Source organism: Sus scrofa, chromosome 14 (assembly GCF_000003025.6).
Source record: "Sus scrofa isolate TJ Tabasco breed Duroc chromosome 14, Sscrofa11.1, whole genome shotgun sequence".
In the NCBI taxonomy this organism is placed as follows: domain Eukaryota; kingdom Metazoa; phylum Chordata; class Mammalia; order Artiodactyla; family Suidae; genus Sus; species Sus scrofa.
In genome coordinates this window covers 39,752,251-39,779,086 of record NC_010456.5, presented here as the reverse complement: position 1 = coordinate 39,779,086, position 26,836 = coordinate 39,752,251, and the positions used below count along the sequence as shown (strand labels likewise).

The 26,836-nt window shown below is 39.1% G+C and overlaps 1 protein-coding gene across 10 annotated transcripts in view; it reads right to left on the bottom strand.

Moving 5' to 3' along the window:
* The window catches only part of TMEM116 (transmembrane protein 116), a 116,875-nt gene that overhangs the window by 33,527 nt on the left and 56,512 nt on the right, over positions 1 to 26,836 (bottom strand). For 9 of the 10 annotated variants that reach the window (XM_021074212.1, XM_021074211.1, XM_005657328.3 and 6 more), the window contains 3 exons: positions 16,658 to 16,762; positions 1,487 to 1,536; positions 507 to 590 (listed from right to left, as the gene is read on the bottom strand). In XM_021074212.1, coding sequence (XP_020929871.1) covers positions 507 to 590; positions 1,487 to 1,536; positions 16,658 to 16,762 — 239 coding nt within the window. The remainder of the gene's footprint in view (positions 1 to 506; positions 591 to 1,486; positions 1,537 to 16,657; positions 16,763 to 26,836) is intronic. The other variant, XM_021074214.1, reaches the window with a different exon arrangement.

Genomic DNA, 26,836 nt, shown 5'->3' with positions numbered 1-26,836 from the left:
AGCACTGGGAACTATGTCTGGGCACTTATGACGGAGTATGATAATGTGAGAAAAAAGAATGTATGTGTGTATGTGTAACTGGGTCACCACACTGCACAGTAGAAAAAAAAAACTGCACTGGGGAAATAACAATTAAAAAATAAAAATAAAGGAGTTCCTGTCGTGGCACAGTGGTTAATGAATCTGACTAGGAACCATGAGGTTGAGGGTTCGATCCCTGCCCTTGCTCAGTGGGTTAACAATCCAGCATTGCCGTGAGCTGTGGTGTAGGTTGCAGACGCGGCTCGGATTCAGCATTGCTGTGGCTGTGGTGTAGGCTGGGGGCTACAACTCCGATTAGACCCCTAGCCTGCGAACCTCCATATACCGCAGGAGCGGCCCAAGAAATAGCAAAAAGACAAAATAAATAAATAAATAATAATAAATTTTTTAAAAATAAATAAAATAAAAAAAGAAAAGAATAAGTGTAGTCTACCCTGAAAATGATAGGTTTGGTCCTTATTTACCTGTGGCTCTGGCTGAAGTTGCGGAAACATTCACTAGCATTGCCCAAACAGAATACAGGTATCATCAACAGTAGAGGTATGAGGCTGGGAAGAAAAAAAAACATCACCCTAATATTCAAACTTTTTATGCCTTTTTTTCCTTTACAAAATATTCTTCTGTTCTTCTCCCAACTCTATCGCCCCACCTACTCTCCCAAAATACATACACATTTAATTTCTTCAAGAAAAACTACCTCAAAATCTTTTTAAAAAGTATACCTTTTTTCAAGTTTCTGAGGGAAGTGGGGAATGCATTTTATACCTATGTCAATAAAGCTTAACAGAGTCCTGAAGAGAGTCTCTGGGAGTTGTGTGATCAGATAAAAATCCAAGTGAGTCCAAGTAAAATGAAAAATCTACAAAGCTGCTCTGTGATAAATCTGTTTCACTTTTCATGATGACCAGGAATAACTTTATTCTGATCAACTCTGCCTGAGAGCTTTTCCAAAGTATACCTTTAAGTAAACAATTATTTATTCAGCTAAATATATCCATATCCATATGAGATAAATATCCAGGAGATAAGTTACAACCAACTCAATGTGACCACCACTTCAGGTGAGAGTCAGACCCTTTCTGAGCTTAATAATTTTAAGTTTCACCTATAAAGGTGGATAAGATCTTGAAAACCTTCTATTACAACTTTTCATAATATGTAAAAAGGAATTAGAAGTCCAAAGACTCAAAGGGAAATATTTATTGATGGTCATATAAAGTTAATGGCAGAACTGGGTCTGTAACTTCAAACTGATTGCCTATTTTATCTGTGAAAATGGAATCAATAATCACACATATGTAGCTTCCTACTCCATAAAGCTCTGTGAGGACCTAGGAGGGACAGATTCAATAAAAATAAGGGTATTACCCTCTTATTTGTTCCTACCTGGACCCCAGAATAAGGAGGGTCTACACCTTGCTAGGAAGGAAAGCAAAAATCTTACCTTGACAAAACTATGACTATTTGACCAACTTGATAGGTATGATCTATAACCTATGAAAAGAATAGATGTAATTAATGTCTTAAAATATTGTCAATTATATTACAATAAATATCAGGTCATCATTTACCACTTTATAGTACAAAAATTCCTAACAGCTGATTTTCTTCAATCAAGCAATATTTGCTATAAAATTCAATGAAATAAATAGTTCCTTAGCACTGAAGAGAATTTTATCTATATTCCTATATTCTAAAAAGTACAACAATAGGAGTTTCTATCATGGCTTAGCAGAAACGAACCTGACTAGTATCCATGAGGAGGCAGGTTTGATCCCTGGCACTGTTAAGTGATCCGGCATTGCCATGAGAGCTGTGGCATAGGTTGCAGAAGCAGCTGAGATATGGTGTTGCTGTGGCTGTGGCTTAGGCCAGTGGCTACAGCTCTGATGCGACACCTAGCCTGGGAACCTCCATATGCTGCAGGTGGAGCCCTAAAAAGACAAAAAACAAACAAACAAAAAAACAAACCAAAAACCAAACACCCCCAAAAAACTAAAAAGTACAACAATAACCACAAAGAAGACCTTCAGGAAGTAGCTTAATATAAGATTTGGATACCACAACAAATTCTCTTAAGAAGAAAGGCAAATATGAAATCATACAGTAATCATTTGTCGTCTTTATTTTATTTTTTAAAATGATTTTTGCTTTTTCCATTATAGATGGTTTATAATGTTCTGTCAATTTTCTACTATACAGCAGAGTAACCCAGCCACACATACATATATACATTCTTTTTCTCACATTATCCTCCATCATACTCTATCATAAATGACTAGATAAAGATGCCAGTGTTATACAGCAGGATCTCATTGGCTATCCATTCCAAAGGCAATAGTTAATAGTTCACTCCTCTCCTCTTTTAGATCTAAGGAGGTGTGGACTTTTCAGACCTTATAGGTGAAGTAAAAGTTTATGTATAAGATGACCAGCAGACAGCATATTAGGCCAGGGTTAGTATAATAGGGCAGAATTAAAAAAAAGCCATTTGAATATAAGATCTATTGGACTCTAGAAGAAAGAACACTTCAAAAATCCCCAGTTATGTTAGAAATTGTAAAACAACTTACAAAAGAATGGTCCCTAATCACTAGGAGTTTGTGGTGAGACATTTTAAAAAGAACATCTTGGGAGTTCCCATCATGGCTCAGTGGTTAATGAATCCGACCAGTAGCCATGAGGTTGTGGATTTGATCCCTGGTCTCGCTCAGTGGGTTACGGATCCAGCATTGCTGGGAACTGTGGTGTAGGTCACAGATGCAGCTTGGATCCTGAGGGTAGGCCAGTGACTACAGCTCCGATTCCACCCCTAGCCTGGGAACCTCCATATGCCTCAAGTGCAGCCCTAAAAAGACCAAAGACAAACAAACAAACAAACAAACAAAAACCAAAAAACAAAAACCAAAAAAACATCTTAATATAACAGAAAACAAGCTTTTTTTAAAGACAGAGATCATATTATATTCTGGAATGCCACTGTTTGGGATCAATAAAGATTCAGGGAGCAATTAATAATCAGAGGAGTTCCTGTCATGGCTCAGCCGTAACAAACCCGACTAGTATCCATGAGGATGCGGGTTCAATCCCTGACCTCACTCAATAAATTAAATGATCTGGCATTGTGGTGAGTTGTGCGTAGGGTGCAGACTGTGGCTCGGATTCCGAGTTACTATGGCTGGCTGTTGTATAGGCCAGTAGCTGCAACTCTGATTTGACCTCTAGCCTGGGAACTTCCATATGCTGTGGGTATGGCCCTAAAAAGACAACAACAACAAAAAATCAGAGATGGGTAACTTATTTGCCCTAAGAACTTTGGATCAGGAATAGCAAATGATTCAAAGTAGGAGAGTCAGTGTTGACTTCAGGTAAAATGGGAAGTAAGTAAAATTAGTGTTTGGTAACCTCTCCCACTCACGTTTCTTCTTCTTTTTGAGTCTACCCTCTATCCATCAGGTGGCCATCCTCTGTTTAATTTCTGTTCTTACTTGGTTGTCAATGAATTTCCAGTAAAAAGCTTACTGTTAATAGTTTAGGGCAGAATTCTTGCTGGAGTATTTAAAAGAGAACTCAAAACTGAAAAACAAATATTCAAGGCTCCTGATGTAAAGCTATAATGACAGAATAATAGGCAGTGGGGATAAACTGGGGATAGAGTTTGATTTTTGGAACTAGCATCATAGCATGAGTTATAAAGAGAAGTACAACACATGCATTTGTATGCATAGAAAGTAATAGTATATTATATATGAAAGAATCTTATGTCTCTCCCCCTCTCCTTCAAAATTAATTTGCTCTATAAATAACAAGGTTATATTATACAGTACAGGGAAATATAGCCACTATTTTATAATAACTTTAAATGGAGTATAATCTATAAAAATATTGAACCAGTTGTATATCTGAAACTGCTATAATATTGTACATCAACTATATTTCAACTTAAAAAAACATCAATTCTCAGAGTTCTCTTGTGGTACAGCAGGTCAAGGATCTGGCATTGTCACTGCAGTGGCCCAGGTCACTGCTGTGGCACAGGTGCCATTCTTGGCCTGGGAACTTCCATATGCTGTGGGCACGGCCAAAAACGAAAAAAAATTTTTTTTTCGTTTTTGGCTGCCCGGAGGCATATGGAGTTCCCAGGCCAGGGATCAGATCCAAGCCTCAGTTTTCGAGGTAAACCGCAGCTGTGGCAATGCCTCATCCTTAACTCACTTTGACAGGCCGGGGATTGAACCTGCATTCCAGTATTCCCAAGAGGCCGCCAATCCTGTTGTGCCATAGTGGGAACTCCCAAAACATTAATCCTAACTCAAATGAATTTATATATGAAACAGAAACAGACTCAAAAATATTGAGGACAGACTTATGATTGATTGCCAAGGGGAAGAGGAGGTGCGGAAGGGATGGATTGGGAGTTTGGGATTAGCAGATACAAACTATTATACACAGAATGGATAAATAACAAGGTCTTCCTGTATAGCACAGGAAACTATATTGAATATCCTGTAATAAACCATATTGGAAAAGAATATGAAAAAATATAAATTCAGTTATATATAGCTATGTATATAGTTTTATATATGTATATGTAACAATTCTATAGCAAGGAGCCCAAGAATTAGAAAATTTCCCCCCACGTTATCCCCATCCTTGGCTTCTGGTCTCATGACTATTTCTTTTTATTATTATTATTATTATTATTATTAATGATTTTTATTTTTTCCATTATGGCTAGGTTACAGTGTTCTATCAGTTTTCTACTGTATAGCAAGGTGACCCAGTCACAAAGACATGTGTACATTTTTTTTTCTCACATTATCATGCTCCATCATAAGTGACTAGATATAGTTCCCAGTGCTACAGAGCAGGATGTCATTGCTTATCCATTCTGAAGGCAACAGTTTGCATCTATTAACCCCAAATTCCTAGGCCATCCCACTCCCTCCTGCTCTCTCTTGGCAACCACAAGTCTGTTCTCCAAGTCCATGATTTTCTTTTCTGTGGAAAGGTTCATTTGTGCCATATAATGGATTCCATGTAATATCATATGGTATTTGTCTTTCTCTTTCTGACTTAATTCACTCAGTGTGAGAGTCTCTAGTTCCATCCATGTTGCTGCAAATGGCATTATTTTGTTCTTTTTCATGGCCGAGTTGTATTCCATTATATATATATATATAATCCAATCATCTGTTGGTGGACATTTGGGTTGTTTCCATCTCTTGGCTATTGTGAATAGTGCTGCAATGAACATGTGGATGCATGTGTCTTTTTCAAGGAAAGTTTTGTCTGGGTATATGCCCAAGAGTGGGGTTGCTGGTCATATGGTAGTTTTCTAAGGTACCTCCATACTGTTTTCCATAGTGGTTGTACCAATTTACATTCCTACCAACAGTGCAGGACGGTTCCCTTTCTCCACACCCTCTCCAGCATTTATTATTTGTGGACTTAGTAAAAATCATAGCCATTCTGACTTGTGTGAGGTGGTATCTCATGGTAGTTTTGATTTGCATTTCTCTAATAATCAGGGATGTTGAACATTTTTTTCATGTGCTTGTTGGCCATTTCTTCCCTGGAGAAATGTCTATTCAGGTCTTTTGCCCATTTTTCCATAGGGTTGTTGGCTTTTTTGCTGTTGAGTTGTATAAGTTGTTTGTATATTTTAGAGATGAAGCCCTTGTCAGTTGCATCATTTGAAACTATTTTCTCCCATTCTGTAAGTTGTATTTTTTTTACTTTTTTAAAATTTCCCCAATACATTATTTTTTTCTAGTTCCCAGTGCTATACAGCAGGATGTCATGGCTTATCCATTCTAAAGGCAACAGTCTGCATCTATTAACCCTAAGCTCCCAATCCTCCCTTTCCCTCTCCCTCCCCCTTGGCAAGCAGAAGCCTATTCTCCAAGTCCATGATTATCTTTTCTGTGGAAAGGTTCATTTGTGCCATATATTAGATTCCTTTTTTTTTTAATGGTTTCCTTTGCTGTGAAAAAGCTTGTCAGTTTGATTAGGTCCCATTCGTTTATTTTTGCTTTTATTTCTGTTGCCTTGGGGGATTAACCTGAGAAAACATTTGGAAGGTTGCTATCAGAGGATGTTTTGCCTACGTTCTCTTCTAGGAGTTTGATGGTGTCTTATCTTATGTTTAAGTCTTTAAGCCATTTTGAGTTTATTTTTGTGCATGGTGTGAAGGTGTGTTCTAGTTTCATTGATTTTCATGCAGCTGTCCAGGTTTCCCAGCACCACCTGGAAAAGACTGTCTTTTTTCCATTTTATATTCTTGCCTCCTTTGTCAAAGATTAATTGATTGTAGGTGTCTGGGTTTATTTCTGGGCTCTCTATTCTGTTCCATTGGTCCATATGTCTGTTTTGGTATCAGTACTACACTGTCTTGATTACTGTGGCTTTGTACTACTGCCTGAAGTCTGGAAGAGTTATGTCTCCTGCTTGGTTTTGGTTCCTCAGAATTGCTTTTGCAATTCTGGGTCTTTTTTGGTTCCATATAAATTTTTGGATTGTGTGTTCTAGTTGTGAAAAATGTCATAGGTAATTTGAAAGGGACTGCATTGAATCTTTAGATTGCTTTGGGTAATATGGCCATTTTTACAATATTAATTTTTCCCATCTAGGAGCATGGAATATCTTTCCATTTCTTTAAGTCCTCTTTTATTTCCTTGATTAATGTTTTATAGTTCTCAGCATATAAGTCTTTTACTTCCTTGGTCAGATTTATTCCCAGGTATTTGATTTTTTGGGGTGCAATTTTAAAAGGTATTGTATTTTTGTGTTCTTTTTCTAATATTTCATTGTTAGTATACACAAATGCAACCGATTTCTGGATGTTAATCTTATATCCTGCTACTTTGCTGAATTTGTTAATCAGTTTGAGTTGTTTTGGGGTTGAGTCCTTAGGGTTTTCTATGTATAGTATCATGTCATCAGCATACAGTGACAATTTTACCTCTTCTCTTCCAATTTGAATACCTTTTATTTCTTTTGTTTGTCTGACTGCTGTGGCTAGAACTTTCAATACTATGTTGAATAAAAGTGGTGAGACTGGACATCCTTGTCTTGTTCCACATTTTAGTGTGAAGTTTTTCAGTTTTTCTCCAGAGTATTATATTTGCTGTGGGTTTGTCATGAACGGCTTTTATTATGTTAAGGTATGTTCCCTCTATACCCACTTTGGTAAGAGTTTTTATCATGAATGGATGTTGGACTTTGTCAAATGCTTTCTATGCCTCTATTGAGATGATCATGTGGTATATGATGTTGACTGATTTACATATGTTGAACCATCCTTGTGAACCTGGGATGAATCCCACTTGGTCACAGTGTATGATCTTTTTTATATATTGTTGGACTTGGTTGGCTAAAATTTAGTTGAGAATGTTTGCATCCATACTCATCAAAGATACTGGCCTACAGTTTTCTATTATGGTGGTATCTTTGTCTGGTTTTGGTATTAGGGTGATAGTGGCATCATAGAATGTCTTCGGGAGTGTGCCTTCTTCAACCTTTTGGAAAAGTTAAAGGAGTGTGGGTATAAGTGCCTCTTTGGTAGAATTAGCCTGTGAAGCCATCTGGTCCTGGACTTTTATTTGTAGGGAGTGTTTTTATTGCATATTCAATATCACTTCTAGTGATTGTTCTCTTCACTTGTTCTATTTCTTCTTGATTCAATTTTGGCAGGTGTAAGTCTCTAGAAAGTTCTCCATTTCTTCTAGGTTGTCAAATTTGTTGGTATACAATTGTTCACAGTATTCTCTTATGGTTTTTTGTATTTCTGCAGTATCCATTGTGATTTCTCCTTTTTCATTTCTTGTTTTGATTATTTGGGTTTTTTCTCTCCTCTTTTTGGTGAGTCTGGCCAGAGGTTTGTCAATTTCATTTACCATTTCAAAGAACCAGCCCTTGGTTTTATTGATTTTTTTCTTCTGTTTTTTGAATCTCTATTTTATTGATTTCCTCTCTGATCTTTATGCTCTCCTTCCTTCTGCTGACTTTAGGTTTTGTTTGTTCTTATTTTTCTAATTCATTTAGGTGTTGGGTTAAGTTGACAATTTGAGATTTTTCTTCTTTTTTGAGGATGGCCTGTATTGCTATGAATTTCCCTTTGAGCACTGCTTTTGTGGCATCCCATAGATTCTGAGTGGTTGTGTCTTCATTATCATTTGTCTTCAGGTTTTTTTTTTTTTGTCTTTTTGCCATTTCTTAGGCTGCTCCAGTGGCATATTGAGGTTCCCCAGGCTAGGGGTCTTATCGGAGCTATAGCCACTGGCCTACACCAGAGCCACAGCAACGTGAGATCCAAGCCACATCTGCAAACTACACCACAGCTCATGGCAACACTGGATTCTTAACCCACTGAGCAAGGGCAGGGATGGAACCCCCAACCTCATGGTTCCTAGTCAGATTCGTTAACCACTGCACCACGATGGGAACTCCTATTTATTGCCATTTTAAACCTTGCTCTCCAGTTGATTCTATGTTTCTCCTTTCTTCCTTTCTTTTTTTGGTTGGATGATTTCCATTTATTTATGCTTTAGTACTTTTCTTTTTAGTTTTTGTAAGTGTACTATTTGGTTTTGATTTGTGGTTGCCCTGTTTTTTAAGTATGCTAATCCCTTCCTGCATCTGCTTGCTTTAGCCTTCTAGTCATATAGGCTCAAACACATTATTAAAAAAAAAAAAAAAAGAATCTGGAGTTCCCATTGTGGCACAGCGGAAACGAATCCGAATAGGAACCATGAGGTTGCGGGTTCGATCCCTGGCCTCGCTCAGTGGGTTAAGGATCCAGCATTGCCATGAGCTTGGATCCCACGTTGCTGTGGCTGGGAATAGGCTGGCGGCAACAGCTCCGATTAGTCCCCTAACCTGGGAACCTCCATATGCCAGAGGTGTGGCCCTATAAAGACAAAAGACAAAAGACAAAAAAAAAAAAAAAAAAAAAAAAAAAAAGACTGTATTTTCTTACTTTCCTTCCCCACATTCTATGATTCTGAAATCCTTTTGTAATACCTTCATGTTTGTCCTTTTGCTGTTCCTTGTGTTTATCATTGCTTTTATAGTAGGTTTTTTTCCCTCTTTTAGATCTGTATGCTGGCCTATTTAAGTGATTGCTTTCCAATTGTGGTTTCCTCCATCCTATTTCTTCTTCTATTTTTTTATTTAGAGAAGCCCTTCCAGTATTTCTTTCAGAATGGGTTTGGTATTGCTGTACTCTTTTAGCTTTTGTTTGTTGGAGAAAGTCTTTATTTCCCCTTCCATTTTATTTTTTTAAATTTTTTCCTTCTATTTATAATGATTTTATTTTTTCCATTACAGCTGGCTTATAGTGTTCTGTCAATTTTCAACTGTACAGCAAGGTGACCCAGTTACACATACATGTATATGTTCTTTTTTCTCACATTATCATGCTCCATCATAAGTGACCAGACATAGTTCCCAGTGTATACAGCACGATCTCATTGCTTATCCATTCCAAAGGCAATAGTTTATCAGAGAAATGCAAGTCAAAGTTACCATGAGAACAGGAGCTCCCATCTTGGTGTAGCAGAAATGAATCTGACTAGGAACCATGAGGTTGTGGGTTTGATGTCTGGCCTCACTCAGTGGGTTAAGGATCCAGCATTGCCATAAACTGTGGTGTAGGTGGCAGATGCAGCTTGGATCTGGCACTGCTGTGGCTCTGGCACAGGCTGGCAACAACAGCTCCAACTGGACCCCTGGCCTAAGCACCTCCATATGCCATGGGTGCAGCCTTAAAAAACTACCTTGAGGTACCACCTCACACCAGTCAGAATGGCCATCATTAATAAGCTCACAAATAACAAATGCTGGAGAGGGTGTGGAGAAAGGGAACCCTCCTGCGCTGTTGGTGGGAATGTAAGTTGGTAAAACCACTATGGAAAACAGTATACAGGTACCTTAGAAAACTATACATAGAACTACCATACGACCCAGCAATCCCACTCTTGGGCATATATCCAGACAAAACTTTCCTTGAAAAAGACACATGCACCTGCATGCTCATTGCAGCACTATTCCCCTTCCATTTTAAATGATATTCTTGCTGGATAGAGTATTATAGGCTGCAAATTTTTTTCCTTTCAGAATTTAAAATATGTCTTGCCACTCCCTTCTGGCCTGTAGTGTCTCTGTAAAGGAATCAGCTGATAGTCTTATGAGGGTTCCCTTATAATTAATGCTTTGTTTTTCTCTTGCTGCCTTTAGAATCCTCTTTTTAAATTTTGCCATTTTTATTATAATATATCTTGGTGTGGGCCTATTTGGATTCAACTTGTTTGGGGCCCTCTGTGCTTCCTGTATCTTGATATCAGTTTCCTTTAGATTTGGAAAGTTTTCAGCCATAATTTCTCAAATATATTCTCAATCCCCTTTTCGTCTCCTCCTGGAATTCCTATTATGCATAGATTGGCCCACTTTGTATTATCCCATAGGTCTTTTATATTGCTTTTGTGTTTTTTCATTTGGTTTTCTGTCTGCAGTCCTGATTGTGTGATTTCCATTATTCTATCTTCTAAGTCACTAATTCGTTCCTCTGCATTATTCATTTTGCTACTGAGTGCCTTTAGCTCAGTTTGCATCTCCGCAAATGAATTTTCTAATTTTTCTATGTTCCTGTTTATATTTTCTAGTTCCTTTCTAAAGGAATCTGCATTACTGTTCATATCTGTTCTTAATTCCTTGATATTCAGCCTTAATTCCTTCAGTATTTTCACTACCTCCCTTTTGAACTCAATGTCTGCCAGACTGCAGAGGTCTGTTTCATTCTTTTCTGCTTCTGGTGAATTCTCCCGTTCCTTTAACTGGGAATGGTTTCTGGGCTTTTTCACCTTGCTTATGTTTTTCTTTTTCTGTAAGTTTGAGAAAGCCAACCTGTAGTCTTGGAGGGCTACTTCTATGCAAGAGCACCCCTTTGTATTTTATGGTGGGGTTACTATTTATTTTTGGTGTGGGGGTTTGAATATTTGCTCTCTTTCTTTGGTGTGGGCAGGCTGTTATCCCCAGGGTACTGAGTGTGCTTCTAGGGAGAAGGAGGCAATGGGTAGGGCTAGTAGTCAGCACCTGTTTGCTGGGCTCTTAACAGCAGCAGGGACTTACAAGAAGGTGGCGCAGGGTACTCCTAGTTTCAGGGCCCCAGGAAGTGGTAGTAATCCTTAGGCAGATTTACAAGGTGTCCAGAGCATTTGGCAGTGGCAGCAGCAGGGTGTATGAGTTCCCAGGGGAGTGAGAGCAATAACAGGTAGTGTTTGATTGCAATGCCCTCCTCTGAGGTGACTGGAGCTACAAGTGGTGCCTGTTCAGGGACCCCTAGTGGTAGCAGGCCACGGCCACCTCTGGAGTCAGTGATAACTGTGCCACCTGCAGACCTCACAAGAAGTACCCCATCTCACTTAGCCCACACAGGAGGTGCTGCACAGGGTCCTCCTAGTTGCAAGATCCTGGGAAGTGACAGAGATCAAGTGTGTGGGTACTGCCCTGGGCATTAGGCAGTGGCAGCAGCAGGGCTGGTGTGCTCCCAGGAGTGCAAGAGCAAAAGCAGGTGGTATTCTGTCACAATGTACTCCTTCATGGTGCTCTCTAAGATGGCTGAGGCTGCAAGTGGTTCCTGTTCAGAGATTCCCAGTGGTGGTGGGCCACACCCACCTCTGGAGTCAGAGATAACTGCCAGTGGTTTGCCCCCACCATCCACAGACCACACAAGAAGCACCCTGTCCCACTTAGCCCATGCAGGAGGTGCTGAACCAACTGCTCCTAGTTATAGGGTCTTGGGAAGGGACAGTGATCAAATATCTGAGTGCTGCCTAGAGTGTTTGGCAGTGGCAGCTGCAGGGTAGGTGTGTTCCCAGGGCAGTGAGAGCAACATGTGGTGCTTTGTTGCAGTGCCCTCTTTTTTTTTTTTTTTTTTGTTTTTGGTTTGATGACCCCTGAAGTGACTGGGGCCACAGGTGGAGCTGCTCAAAGGCCCCCAGTGGTAGCAGGCCACGCCTCCCTCTAGCCTCGAGACTACCGCCAAGGTCCATCCCTGCCACCTGTAGATAAGGCAAGAGGCACCACATCACCCTTAGCCTCCCACTGCCCTTAGCCCACACAAGGGGTGCCCAGCCACCTGCAGCCCACACAAGAAGCTTGAGGTCTCCCGTAGACCAAGCAAGTGGCTTCTCGCCACCTGTAGCCTGCACCAGAGGGAGCCCGCCCTCTGAGCCCGTGTGCGTGCATGCGCAGGGAGATTGTTATGGCTGTCTGCCCCTCCTCCTCTTGCCCTCCCCAACAATGGCACCTTGCTTCTCCTGCAGGCCCAGACCTTCTCCCAGGTTCCCTCTGCTGTGGCGTTTCACTCCCCAGCCCGTGACACTGCTCCTTAGCCTCTCAAGTTGTCCCCAATCAGCCAACGCTAGTCTTCTCCCTGGGACTGACCTCCAGAGCCTAAGCCTCAGCACCCAGCCCCTGTCCAAGTGTTGCTGGCTGTGGTGTCCAGGGCAGTGGCGTAGATGATCTGCACAGCTCTCACTCTACTTTGCCCTCCTCATTCCAGCTGCTGTGCTTTTCTTGGGGACTTTGAGATCCCTCCAGCTTGGCTGATCTCCCCATCAATTAGGTGGTTTCCCAGGATGTGGCTTCTTTTTTTCTTTCACAGCTCCCTCTCAGGAATGCTAGTCCCATCCTGATTCCTTTTCTCCCTCTCTCTTTTTTACTTTTGTTTGACCCAGTTATTTCAAGAGTTTCTTGCTCCTTTTGGAGGTTTAAGTTCTTTGGCCAGCATTCAGTAGATGTTCCATGTGAGTTGTTTTACATGTAAATGTGTTGGGTTTTTTTTTTTTTTTTTTTTGGTCTTTTTGTCTTTTCTGGAGCCACACCTGTGGCATATGGAGGTTCCCAGGCTAGGGGTCAAATTGGAGCTGTTGCTGCTGGCCTATGCCAGAGCCACAGCAACATGGGATCTGAGCCTCGTCTGCAACCTACACCATAGCTCACGGCAACGCCGGATCCTTAACCCACTGAGCAAGGGCAGGGATCAAACCCAAAACCTCATGGTTCCTGGTCAGATTCGTTAACCTCTGAGCCACAACGGGAACTGCTAAATGTGTTTTTTTGATGTGTTTGTGGGAAAAGGTGAGAGCGACATCTTACTCCTCTACCATCTTGATCCTTCTCATGAATACTTCTTTAGGGAATGATCTGTGGCTCAATAGCTTCTCCCAAATGCCCAGTTAGTCTCTTAGCTTATGAAGGAGTGAATAAATACAAACTTGAAATACTATAAGTTTCTTGAACTTTTTTGACATGGGTCTGCCTGAAGGGAGGGAACTGAACTAATTGTTTCTTCATAATATCTTCTAGCTCCAGGATTCTAGGATTATGTAAACAAATATGTAAAATGGATATACAGCCATGGGTCATTACTAAGTTGCAGGGAGCCAAAAAACTATACAAATTTAAAATATAAAAGAATAAGTATAGGTTGAATCCTCAAAGGTAAACAAGAGAAAAGGGCACTAGAATACAGTCCTGGGCTATACAATACATGTACTAGCTTCATGTGGTTAAATTAAAATTAAGATTAAATGAAGTAAGAAATCAGTTCCTCAAACGCATTAGCCACATTTCAAGTGCTCAATAGCCATCTATGTTTAGTGGCTATAGAACTGGATCAAAAATATTTTGATCATTGCAAAAAGTTCTATTGAGTAGTACTTGTATTAGACTGTAATATCTAGTCCAGGATGCTAATAAGGGGTCTCTTCGTGTTAATTTTTCAAGGATTTACTCACTGCACTTGCCCTTGAAGCAATAAAAAAAGAAAAAATTTAAAAGCATTCTGTACCCCTGACCTACTGAACCAATATATATCTACAGTAAGGCTACAAAAAAAGCAACAAGAGTATCTTTTTTAAGTCAGTCAGGTGAGGATTTAAGAGTATTGTAGCATTTTAGAGCTGTAAGAGACATTAAAGACCACAGAAACCAAAGTTTCCGTCAGTGGCTCAGTGGGTTAAGAACCTGAAACAGGGTCTACCAGGATGTGGATTCAATCCCTGGCTTCACTCAGTGGGTTGGTATCTGGCATTGCCACAGGCTGTAACATAGGCTATAAATATGGCTCAGATCCCAGCATTGCTGTAGCTGTGGTGTGGGCTGGTGGCTGCAGTTACGATTTAGACCCCTGGCCCAGGAACTTCCATGTGCCTCAGGCGTGGCCTTAAAAAAAAAAAATCACAAAAAACAATACTTCACTTTTATGATGAAAAGTGGAGGAGTTCCCATCATGGCTCAATGGTTAATGAATCCGACTGGGAACCATGAGGTTGCAGGTTCAATCCCTGACCTTGCTCAGTGGGTTAGGATCCACCGTTGCCATGAGCTGTGGTGTAGGTTGCAGACGCAGTTCAGATTCTGCGTTGCTGTAGCTCTGGCGTTGACCTGCAGCTACAGCTCTGATTAGACCCCTAGCCTGGGAACCTCATGTGCCGCGGGAGCAGCCCCAGAAAAGGCAAAAGGCAAAAAAAAAAAAAAAAGAAAGAAAGAAAAGAAAAGTGGAGGCCCAAGAAAGGGAGATAATGTGCCCCCAAGGTCATACAGGAGATAAATGACAGAATTAGGTTTAGAAGACAGATCTTCTTATTCACTTTCAAATGCTCTTTTCATGATGCCATAATACCATTTATTCATGCAACAAACATTTCATCATGTGCATGATAGTTTACTACTTTCCTCTGTTCCAGAACTGATCTGTGGGCTCTGGAAGCTTTCCAGATTCATTTACTTCATGGCGTTCTTGGAACAAAAATTCCCTTTCAAAAAGTTACAATGAATGAATACTATAGAAATAAGAGAACTGGAATATTCAGTAAGACATGTATAATAAGATTAAAATATATAGGGAGTTCCCATTGTGGTTCAGTAGGTTAAGGACCAGATGTCTCTGTGAGGATGCAGGTTTGATCCCTGGCCTCACTCAGTGGGTTAAGGATCTGGTGTTGCTACAAGCTGTGGCATATGTCACAGATGCGGCTTGGATCCAGTGTTGCCATGGCTGTAGTGTAGGCTGCAGCTGCAGCTCCGACTCAACCCCTAACCTGGGAACTTCCATATGACACAGGTGTGGCCATAAAAATAAAATATTAGAAAAAAATATATATAGTGCTCACTTAGGCAGCACATATACTAAAAGGGAAACAATACAGAGAAGATTTACAAGGCCCTGTGCAAGAATGACATGCAAATTTGTGAAGCATTCCACATTTTTTCACAACATCGTAGATCAACTATACCATATTTTAAACATATATAAAGACATTTAAAAAGATAAAAATTGTTAACAACATAAAAAATACCTTCTGTTAAGATCACTTAGTAGTTTACTGAGAGAGTCAGAAATAAGAAACTAAGTGTACTACATAATGGAATACTATTCAGCAATAAAAAGGAATGAATTACTTATACACACTAAAATAAACTGCAAAAGCATTACGCTAAATGAAATAAACTAGACACAGAGACTACATATTGTATGATATATGAAATGTTCGTATGAAGTGTCTAGAAAAAGAAGATCTATAGAGATAGAAAGTATATTAGTGGTTTCCTAGTGCAGGGTATGGAAAAGGGATTAACAGTAAGTGTGCATGAAGGATTTTACTGGGGGTGAAGAAAATATTCTGAAACTGATTGATGATGGTAATTTTACAACCCCGTAAGTTTACTTTTAAAACCACTGAATCATACATATGAAATAGGTGAATTACATGATATGTAAAATATGTATACATATTAAAGAATCCAGATATACTGACTTATTGTGAACCAAAGAAAGAAAGACAACTGCTCCCTGGATCCATCTTGTTTTCAGATTGCTATACATTAATTCCTCTGACTTTCTGCAAACTAATATCTGTCAATCACACACACCAAAGAAATACAGCAGAGTAGAACATTCTCTCTTTCCAGTACTTACAGCCCAAATCTTTTTGTTGTTGTTGTTGTTGTTGTTGCTATTTCTTGGGCCGCTTCCGTGGCATATGGAGGTTCCCAGGCTAGGGGTTGAATCGGAGCTGTAGCCACCAGCCTACGCCAGAGCCACAGCAATGCGGGATCCGAGCCGCGTCTGCAACCTACACCACAGCTCACAGCAACGCCGGATCGTTAACCCACTGAGCAAGGGCAGGGACTGAACCCGCAACCTCATGGTTCCTAGTCAGATTCGTTAACCACTGCGCCATGACGGGAACTCCCCCAAATCTTATGTTAGCTGACTGAGCACTTTCCCTACCCTTCCCCTAGATTAAAAACAATGATGAACTGGCATAGAGCCAAGAAGGATTTCTCTTATTGAAAGGAACCAGGCAGGAATGGCAATACTGTAAATAATGTTTCTTATAATCATATTCTGTTGTTGTTGATGATGATGGTGGTGGTGACAAGAGAGGAGAGAAAATCATGTCAAGAGAATGTAAACTCTGTGTTTTTTCTTTTATTAACTCCCACGAATTCACCTAGCCAGTGTTGAATGTTAAATTGTTTATCAAGGATATATGGGTTTGTTTTAGCATTCTGTTCTTAACTACTAGCTCTGAATAAAACTTACCGGTAGAAAAGTGCTCTGTCCACTCTGGTTGTGTTTCATCCTCAGCTCTTTGTATAGATACCAGATGTAATACACAGTGTAGAGAAATGAAGAAATGTAGAATATCTAGGTAAAAAGAAAAAGAAAACATCCTAACTATCCCACTCTGACTTACTTAAATTCATTTCATTATTTTCTACTATGAGAATCCTACCTACTGGCCTGTTAGTAACTTACCATCTAGTTATCCATACCATGCAAAACCAGGCCAAGTATGGGACTTCTACAGGCCTATCTAAAATATGTTCCAGCTTCAATATTTTATCAGTTTGACTGTTCAGAGGAACCATGTCATCTGCCTTCTCTCACCCAGCGTACTACTTCTATGAGAATATCATAAAATCTTTATTTTATTTTTTAAATTAAAAGGACATACAAATTTCTATTTCTAATAATGATAACCTAGGCTATCTGAACCAAACTTTACATTTGAAAGAACTAAACATGATGGATAGAATATTTTCAAAATCATTAAAAGCATCAAAGAACTGACAAGATAGCAAGGAACAAAATCCAAAAGAAAGAATTTCTATTTCTGTCGCTGATGAACTAACAGGAATAGTATTTGTCCTGTCCTTCAGCCTTAAAGCTAAAAATTGGACAAAATATATGAAAACACCCTATTTTAAAACACTGGCTAACAATTAGTACAGAGCAGTAATCACTGAAAGAAGAAAAACAAACAAGTCGAGCCCATCAAGTTCCCCAGCTCACTGGCTTGGGAAAAGTACAGTGATGGGTAATCCAAACAGAAAAAAGCTGTCTCGGTGAGTTGAGGAGAAAGATTTCAGTATTAGGGGAGGCCAATGCAGTCAAAATTTGTGAAGAAAATTATCAGAGAAGGGGCAGAGGCATAGTGCTCTAGAGATTTTCAGAGGTACCCTCAAGTCTTTGATTAAGTATCTCTCCCATCTATGCACATGGGAGAGTAAACCATGAAAAATAGAGAAAGAAGTATCAAAAAGAAGTAAGCAAAACAATCTCCAAAGGAATCTCTAAAGGAATAGTTTGTGTTTTTCGCTAGTGTGAAAAGACTTCCTAATCTGCAGGCTGGAATGGCAGTACTGTAGAATAATAAAGTAGAATCAAAAGAAAGGTATTGCTTTACTAATGGGCCCAAATTAGCTGTACATGAAAGACTGCCCTGACTAAAACTTTAGAATGAGCCTTCTAAAAATAAAGGATCAAAGAGATTCAGAGGAAACTATAAGACAAAATCTCCAAGTTTAAAGGAAAATATATGTATATAAATCTAACACCTAACAATGTAAAACCTATAATATCTGGCATCTACTAAAATATTGCTAAATCATGTAAATAAGCAGGAAAATATGCCCTATAACCAAGAGAAAAATTAATCAATAGAAATGGGCTCAGAAACAACATAGATGATAAAAATTAGGAGACAAAAAGGTTAAAGGAACTACTGTAATTACTGTAATTAGTTAATATGTTCAAGAGTATAGAAGGAAGCATGAGCACAACATTAAGAAATGGAAGAAATGAAAAAGATCCTAGAGTTCCCATTGAGGCTCAGCAGATTAAAAGGACCCAACATAGTCTCCATGAGGATGCCATTTCAATCCCTGGTCTCACTCAGTAGGTTAAGGATCCAGTGTTGCAGCAAGATGTGGTATAGGTCCAGATGTGACTCTGATCCGGTGTTGCCACAGCTGTGACATAGGCCTCAGCTGCAACTACGATTTGATCCATAGCCTAAGAACTTCCATATGCCACAGGTGCAGCCATAAAAAAAGAAAAAAAATCCAAGTTGAAATTCTGGAGATAAAAAATATAATATATGAAATTTAAGATATGGAAAATTAGAAACTACAAAGGAAACTTGAAGATACAGAAACAGAACTAAAATAAAACACCTAGAGAAAAAAAAGACTTTAAAAAAATGAACAGGAGTTCCCTAGTGGCTCACTGGGTTAAGGATCTAACATTTTCACTGCTGTGACATGATCTGGCATATGATCCCTGCCCTTGGAACTTCCACATGCTAAGGGTATGGTCAATAAATAAATAAATTTTTAAAAATGAACAAACTCTCATTGAGCTTCAGGACAATATAAGCAGGCTAATATACATGGGATTAGAATTCCAGTAGAGAGATAGGGAGAAACAGAAAATATGTTTGAGGAAATAACAGCCAAAAATTTTTCCAAGTTTAACAAAAATATAAACCACCATGCACAAGAAGCTTAACAAAACTAACCATAAGAAACACGAAGAAAGTACACCAAGGTAGAAAATAATCATGAATATAGATGCAAAAAGCCTCAACAAAATATTAGCAAACCAAATCCAACAATACATAAAAGGATCATACATCATGATCAAGCTGGCTTTTTTTCTAGGCTCACAAAGATGGTTCAACATAGGTAAATCAAGCAATGTGATACACAACAAAAAGAAAGGCTAAAACCACATAATCATCTCAATAGATGCAGAAAAAGCATTGAAAAATTCAGTATCCATTCATAATAAAAACTCTCACCAAAGTGGGAATGGAGGGAACATATCTCAACATAATAAATGCTATTTATGACAAACCCACAGACAACATAATAATACTCAGTGGTGAAAAGCTGAAAGCCTTCTCACTAAATTCAGGAACAAGACAAGGATACCTACCCTCACCACATCTATTTAACACAGTATTAAAAGTCCTAGCCATAGAAATTAGACAAGAAAAAGAAGTAAAATGTATCCAAATTGGAAGGGAAGAGGTAAGAGTATCACCATTTGTAGATGACATAATATTCTATAGAGAAAACCCAAAAATCTCCACACAAAAACCATTAGAACTAATAAATGAATTTAGCAAGGTAGCAGGATACAAGATTAATATACAGGAATCTGTTGCATTTCTTTACACTAACAATGAAATGTCAGAAAAATAAAGAAAAAATCCCACCTAAAATCGCAAAAAAAAAAAAAAAAAAACCCTCAGGAATAAACTTAACCAAAGAGATGGTTTGGTGCTTCTTCAGATAGTTATACCAAATAGAATCACTGTATGATCCAACAATTACACTCCTAGGTATATATCCAAAATTACAAAAAATGATTGAAAAACAAGTATATGTACATGTATATTCATAGCAGCAATACGTACAATAGCCAAATGTGGAAACAACTAAACATTTATCAATGAATGAAAGATTAAACAAACTGTGGTATATATGCAACAGAATAATATTCAATCCAAAAAAGAATTGACAATAAATACTCCAATAAGCCTGAACCTCCAAAACATTATGATAAGTGAAAGAAGCCAGACACAAAAGGTTATATATTGTATTATTCCATTTATATTATCGAGAAAACATAATATTCAGAATAAACAAATCCATAGGGACAAAAGGCAGACTGGCTGTTGCCAGGGGCTGGAATTAGATAGGAACACAGAGCAACTGCAAATGGGTACAGGATTTCCTTTTTGGGTGATGAAAATGTTTTAGAACTAGATAGATGTGGTGGTTGTACAAAACTTTGAATTACTAAATGGCACTGTATTGTTCATTTAACAATTGCTAATTTTATATTGGATCAATTTCATCTCAAAACAAAATTTTCCAGGGGGAAAAAAACAACGCTATTAAGCAAATGAAAATCCAAGTCACAGGTTGAAAGGAAATATTCGCAAAACATATACTTGGTAGAAGACTTGTATCCAGAATATACATTTTAAAAAATTGTTTTTTGGAGTTCCCGTTGTGGCTCAGTGGTTAACGAATCCAACTAGGAATCATGAGGTTGTGGGTTCGATCCCTGACCTTGTTCAGTGGGTTAAGGAAAATAATCTGACTAGTGGTACAAGTACTATGGAGAACAGTATGGGCATATATCCAGACAAAACTTTCCTTGAAAAAGACACATGCACCTGCATGTTCATTGCAGCACTATTCACAATAGACAAGACATGAAAACAACCCAAATGTCCACTGACAGACGATTGGATTAAGAAGATGTGGTAGGAGTTCCCGTCGTGGCGCAGTGGTTAACAAATCCGACTAGGAACCATGAGGTTGTGGGTTCGGTCCCTGCCCTTGCTCAGTGGGTTAACGATCCGGCGTTGCCTTGAGCTGTGGTGTAGGTTGCAGATGTGGCTCGGATCCCTCGTTGCTGTGGCTCTGGAGTAGGCCAGTGGCTACAGCTCCGATTCAACCCCTAGCCTGGGAACCTCCATATGCCGAGGGAGCGGCCCAAGAAATAGCAACAACAACAACAAAAGACAAAAGACAAAAAGACAAAAAAAAAAAAAAAAAAAGAAGAAGATGTGGTATATATACACAATAGAATACTACTCGGCCATAAAAAGGAATAAAATAATGCCATTTGCAGCAACATGGATGGAACTAGAGACTCTCATACTGAGTGAAGTAAGTCAGAAAGAGAAAGACAAATACCATATGATATCATTTATATCTGGAATCTAATATACGGCACAAATGAACCTTTCCACAGAAAAGAAAATCATGGACTTGGAGAACAGACTTGTGCTTGCCAAGGGGGAGGGGGAGGGAGTAGGATGGTCTGGGAGTCTGGGGTTAATAGATGCAAACTCCTGCCTTTCGAATGGATAGGCAATGAGATCCTGCTGTAAAGCACTAGGAACTATGTCTAATCACTTGTGATGAATCTATACATGTATGTATAACTGGGTCACCACACTGTACAGAAGAAAAATTGACAGAACTCTGTAAACCAGCTATAATGGAAAAAATAAAAATCATTATAAAAAAGATAAAATAAAATACTATTTTTTGAAAAAGAAAAATCTGACTACTATCCATGAGGATGCAGGTTCAATCCCTGGCCTTGTTCAGTGAGTTATGGATCTGGCATTTCTATGAGCTGTGGTATAGGTCACAGAATTGGCTTGGATCCAGCCTTGCTGTGGCTGTGGTTCTGGCCAGCAGCTGCAGCTCTGATTTGATCCCTGGACTAGGAACCTCCACATGCCAGGGATACGGCCCTAAAAAGCAAAAAACAAAAAACAAAAAAACATATTACATATGTATATTACATACTATAAATAAATGTTTTATATATTTAGGATATATAATATAAAATATATGTGACATATATGATATATATAGTAGTACATATGATACATAAAACATTTATAAATAGTAAAATATAACATACATAATATGAACTGCCTTTAGGAATGAATCTTTGAAAACACAGACTCTATACAAAGAAAATGATTAAAGCTTGTTGAAAGATATCAAACAACAGCTAGATATATGGAAAATCATGTTCATGAACTGAAGAGATGTTGGCTCTTTCCAAATTAATTTGTAGGTTAAGTGGAATCTATATCAAAATCTCAAGAAGTTTTATTATTGACTTTTATAAGCTGATTCCAAAATGTGCAACGAATAACAAAAGGCCAAGAGCCTGAAACTCCTGAAGAAAAGACAAGGTATGAAGATTTATGCCAATGTATATCTATTATTACATATAATTATAAAGCCATATAATTAACGCTATATTCTGGAGAAGAGATAAAAGCAGGTTAATGAAACAGAATGACATGGAACAGATGATTCCATATATGGACCCTTGATATACAACAGAGTATATATACTCTGGCACTGGCAGAATCTGGTACTGCAGATTGGAAGAATAAATGAACTTTTTAATAAACAGCTCTGGGATAGATATGTATCCATGTGGGAAAAAAACAAAAGCAACTCCAATCTTATGCCATAGATAAATACCAATTTGAGACCCAAGTCAATGAAGCAAACATATAAAAATTTTTCAAAAATATAGAGGGAAAACATCTTCAAGCTATAGCCTTTCAATTCTAGCCCAATAGAAAGGAGTTTCTTTTAAAAAGTATAAAAAGCTCTAAAAGAAAAGACTGATATTTGACTACATTAAAATTAAGAACTTTTGGAGCTCCCCTGCACCCTAGTGGTTAAGGGCTCTGTGTTGTCACTGCTGCGGCTCAGGTTTGATCCCTGGCCCTGGGAACTTCCACATGCTGTGGGTATGGCCAAAAAAACCCACCCCTTTTGTTAATTAAAAGACAGTCACATTTCTACATCCACCGATGGAAGAGCAACTAGTACTGGACTTGCCTTCCCACCACAAATAATGGAAAACTGAACAAAAATTTTAACTGTCTTTTATTTACTTACTTATTTTTTTGGCATGTGAAAATTCCTGGACTGGGAATCCAACCCATGCTGCAGTGGTGACCTGCACCACAACTGTGGCAACACTGGAACCTTAATCTGTTGTGTCACAAGGGGATATCCTAAAACCGTCTTTATATATTAGATATCAGGCAACACAGAAGAAGTTCAACACAAATGAACTGAGTCCTAAGATTACCCTAGTTTTCTTCCTAGAAGGACATTTTTAGAAAAGGGCGCAGGGAGGGAGCACCCAATAGAAAGAAACACAACGACCTCACTAGCTTGAGAGACAGAGATTGGAGTTAAGGGAGGCTAAGGAAGCTGAAATATTCGGCATAAAGTAAGAGGACAGAGCTACACAGAGAGAGGCCTCTCTCCACAAATCTGCTAGGTCTCCCCTTGAGTCTTGCTAAAAACTGGGCTGTGTATGTGTAAGTTGAGGTTTCATGAGGTAGAGCAAAGAACAACTGTCAGGGAGCTACAAGCCAGACAGTTTCCAGAGCCCAAACACATCTGGAAAACGTTTGAGTTCTAACAATCCAAAGTGGAAAGATGTTATAGGCTGAATGTTTGTGTCCTCCCAAAATTTTTAAATCCTAACCAGTAATGTGATGGTGTTAGTAAGGCCTTTCAGAGGTGATTAGGTCATGAAGGGAGCCTTCGTAACTGAGCTTAGTGCTCTTGTAAATGAGATTCCAGCAAGCCCTCTTACATTTTCTGCCATATGAGGTTCAACAAGAGAGCAGTCTATAACCTGAAAGAAGGCCTCACCAAAATCCAGCCATGCTGGTACCATGATCTCAGATTCCCAGCCTCAAAACTGTAAGAAATATATTTCTGTTGTTTATAAGCCACCCAGTCTATGGTACCTTTTTTTTTTTTTTTTTTTTTTTTTTTTTGCTTTTTAGGGCCACACCCGCAGCATGTGGAGGTTCCCAGGCTAGTGATCGAATCAGAGCTACAGCTGCCAGCCTATGCCACAGCCACTCACCAACTTGGGATCACTGCCATGTCTGCGACCTACACCACTGCTCATAGCAACACCAGATCCTTAACCTACTGAGCGAGGCCAGGGATCGAACCCACAACCTCATGGTTCCTATTCAGATTAGTTTCCACTGTGCCACAAGGGGAAAACCCGGTACTTTTTTATAACAGCCCAAACTGATTAAAACAAGAGATGTAGGTGAAAACTCAAGGCATGCAGTCTAGACCATTTAAGGGTCATGCCTTAGTAGTAGAACACAACTAAGCCTAGAGAAAAGGCTACTTTAAGATTTGCACTAGTAAAGATTAATAAGCTTCAAAAGGATCAAGCATATCCACAAGGAAATAAGGATGGTATATAAAATAAGATGGAAAAGTAACATCTCTTTGAGTATACCTTTTTATATAGTTCTGACTTTTAGAACAATGTCAATGCTTCACATATCGAAAAAATAATAATTAATTAATTAAAATCAACTCAGATGGGGGAGAGGAGAATACTAGAATATAAACAGAGACAGATAAAACTAACAGCATCATTAATGAATGATGTAGCCAACTGAAGGCAATGGGGAAAAAAGAACTAACCTAAGTAACTCTGGAAAACAATGTTTGACTATATACTCTAAAGTTAAAGACAATTCAAACAGTAGGCAATTATTATGTCCTAGTTAATACATTTGGTTTGTACAGGAGTATAGGTTAGCACTTTTCAAATCACTTCATGAGAATTCTAGGATTGAGTAAATGAATAAGGATGTGGGGCTAGCAAGGTTTCTCACCATAAAATAAAGGTTATAAATAAAGAGGAGAGTTCCTGTTGTGGCTCACTGGGTTAAGAACCCGACTAGTATCTACGATGATGCAGGTTCAATCCCTGGCCACACTCAGTGGGTTAAGGATCTGGCATTGTCGCAAGATGCGACATAGGTCAAAGAAGCAGCTCAGATCCCATACTGCTGTGGCTGTGGTGTGGGCTGGCAGCTGAAGCTCTGATTCAACCCCTAGCCTGGGAACCTCCATATGCCACAAGTGTGACCCTAAAAAGAAAAAAAAATTAAGAAAGGAGGAATACTAGAATGAATTTCAGTGTTGGATCAGTATTAGAGGCATTACAATAAACTCATGGTTTTAAATATACAGCTGTCTCTTGAACAATATGAGGGTTAGGAGAGTCAAACCTCCATGCAGTTGAAAATTAGTGTATAACTTTGCAACTGGCCCTCTGTATCCAAGGGTGCAGCCAACCTGATGTACAATACTGAAATACATACTAATTGAAAATTACCTTCATATAAATGGACTTGCACAAGTCACACCCATGTTCAAAAGTCAACTGTATGTAGTAAGACAGATATATATGTGCATATGTGTTTAAATATACATTTATTTTCTTTCTCTGCTTGCTGAGCATCTGACAGCAATGACACTAGAATACAAATAAACACTCTAACATCTAAGTCTTTGTTTCCAAAACACATTATGATATAAATAACTAGAGAAGCAAAAATTCTTCCCTACAGTAAAATAATTTATAAATGTATAAAGCAAATATCCCAATAATAATTGTTTTAGACAAGAATCATCAAAGAATTCTAAAATTAGTGGGTGAAAGTATGGTGAGAAATAGAATATTTTCACCGTCTCAAAGTATCTCCCCAAGGAGACTTATTAGAATGGGAAAAACAGAGCAAGATGGCAGAATAGGAACCTTCTATAATGATCCTCACAAAAAAGCACTGGTTTTGACAACTGCACTGGATGAGAGTAACTTTGTGGAAGTTTTGGAATCCAACAGAGAAGTTCCAGCATATTAATGGAGCACAAGATCCAAAAAAATAGACACATAAAAAATGATAACAGGAGGAGTTCCCATTGTGGCATAGCAGAAATGAATTTAACTAGTAACCATGAGATTGTGGGTTCGATCTCTGGCCTCACACAGTGGGTTAAGGACCCACTGTTGCCCTGAGCTGTGGTGTAGGTCACAGGCATGGCTTGGATCTGGCGTTGCTGTGGCTGTGGCGTAGGCCGGCAGCTAAAGCTCCAATTTGACCCCTAGCCTGGGAACCTCCATATGCTGCAGGTGCAGCCCTAAAAAGCAAAAACACACAAACAAACAAACAAAACAGGAGTTATCTTGTGGCTCAGCAGGTTAAGGATCTGGCATTATCACTGCCTTGGCTCAGGTCACTGCTATGGCATAGGTTTTATCCCTAGCTTGAGAACTTCCACATGCCCACAGGTATGGCCAAAAAAACAAAAACAAAAACAGTGAAAGACCTGGGTATTTAAAAACAAAAAAGTGGTCGGAGTTTTCTGTAGTGTAACAGGTTAAGGATTATTATTGCAATGGCTTGGGTCACCGCTGTGGTGCAGGTTCAATCCCTAGCTTTGGAACTTTTGCAATCCTCGGGTATGCCCCCCCCCAAAAAATGGTAAAAACAGTTTCACTTTACTTACATCACCCCTTCTGCAAAATAGCACAATTCATTGCCAAAAAGACCACTTTGATTTGTAATTTCTCACTTGGTGGAAAGTGAGAGTGTAGTGAGTGAGTGCTGGCTTCTACAGCTATGTAAGATACTGCTTAAGGGACCCACTTCTTCTTTCTTCTCCTTTCTTCTCCCTTCTCCCTTCTCCTTCTCCTTCTTCTTCTTTTTTTAATGGCTGCATCCTTGGCCAGGGACTGAATGACCAACACCGCAGCTGTGGCAACGCCAGATCCTTCAACCCACTCTACCTGTGTCAGGCAGGAGATCAAACACATACCTCCTGAATGACTCAGGGTGCTGCAGTCAGATTCTTAACCCATTGAGCCACAGCAGGAACTCCAAGAGGCCCACTTCTTGTTTGCCTCACCCAGATTACTGAGGTGATCAGCATAGCTGAGTGTTTGGGAGAGGCTGAGAGCAGGGATAAGAGATCGTGGACCCCATTAACCACTCTTCAGACTCCATCAGGAAGCATGCTCATGAGCTGCTTGAAG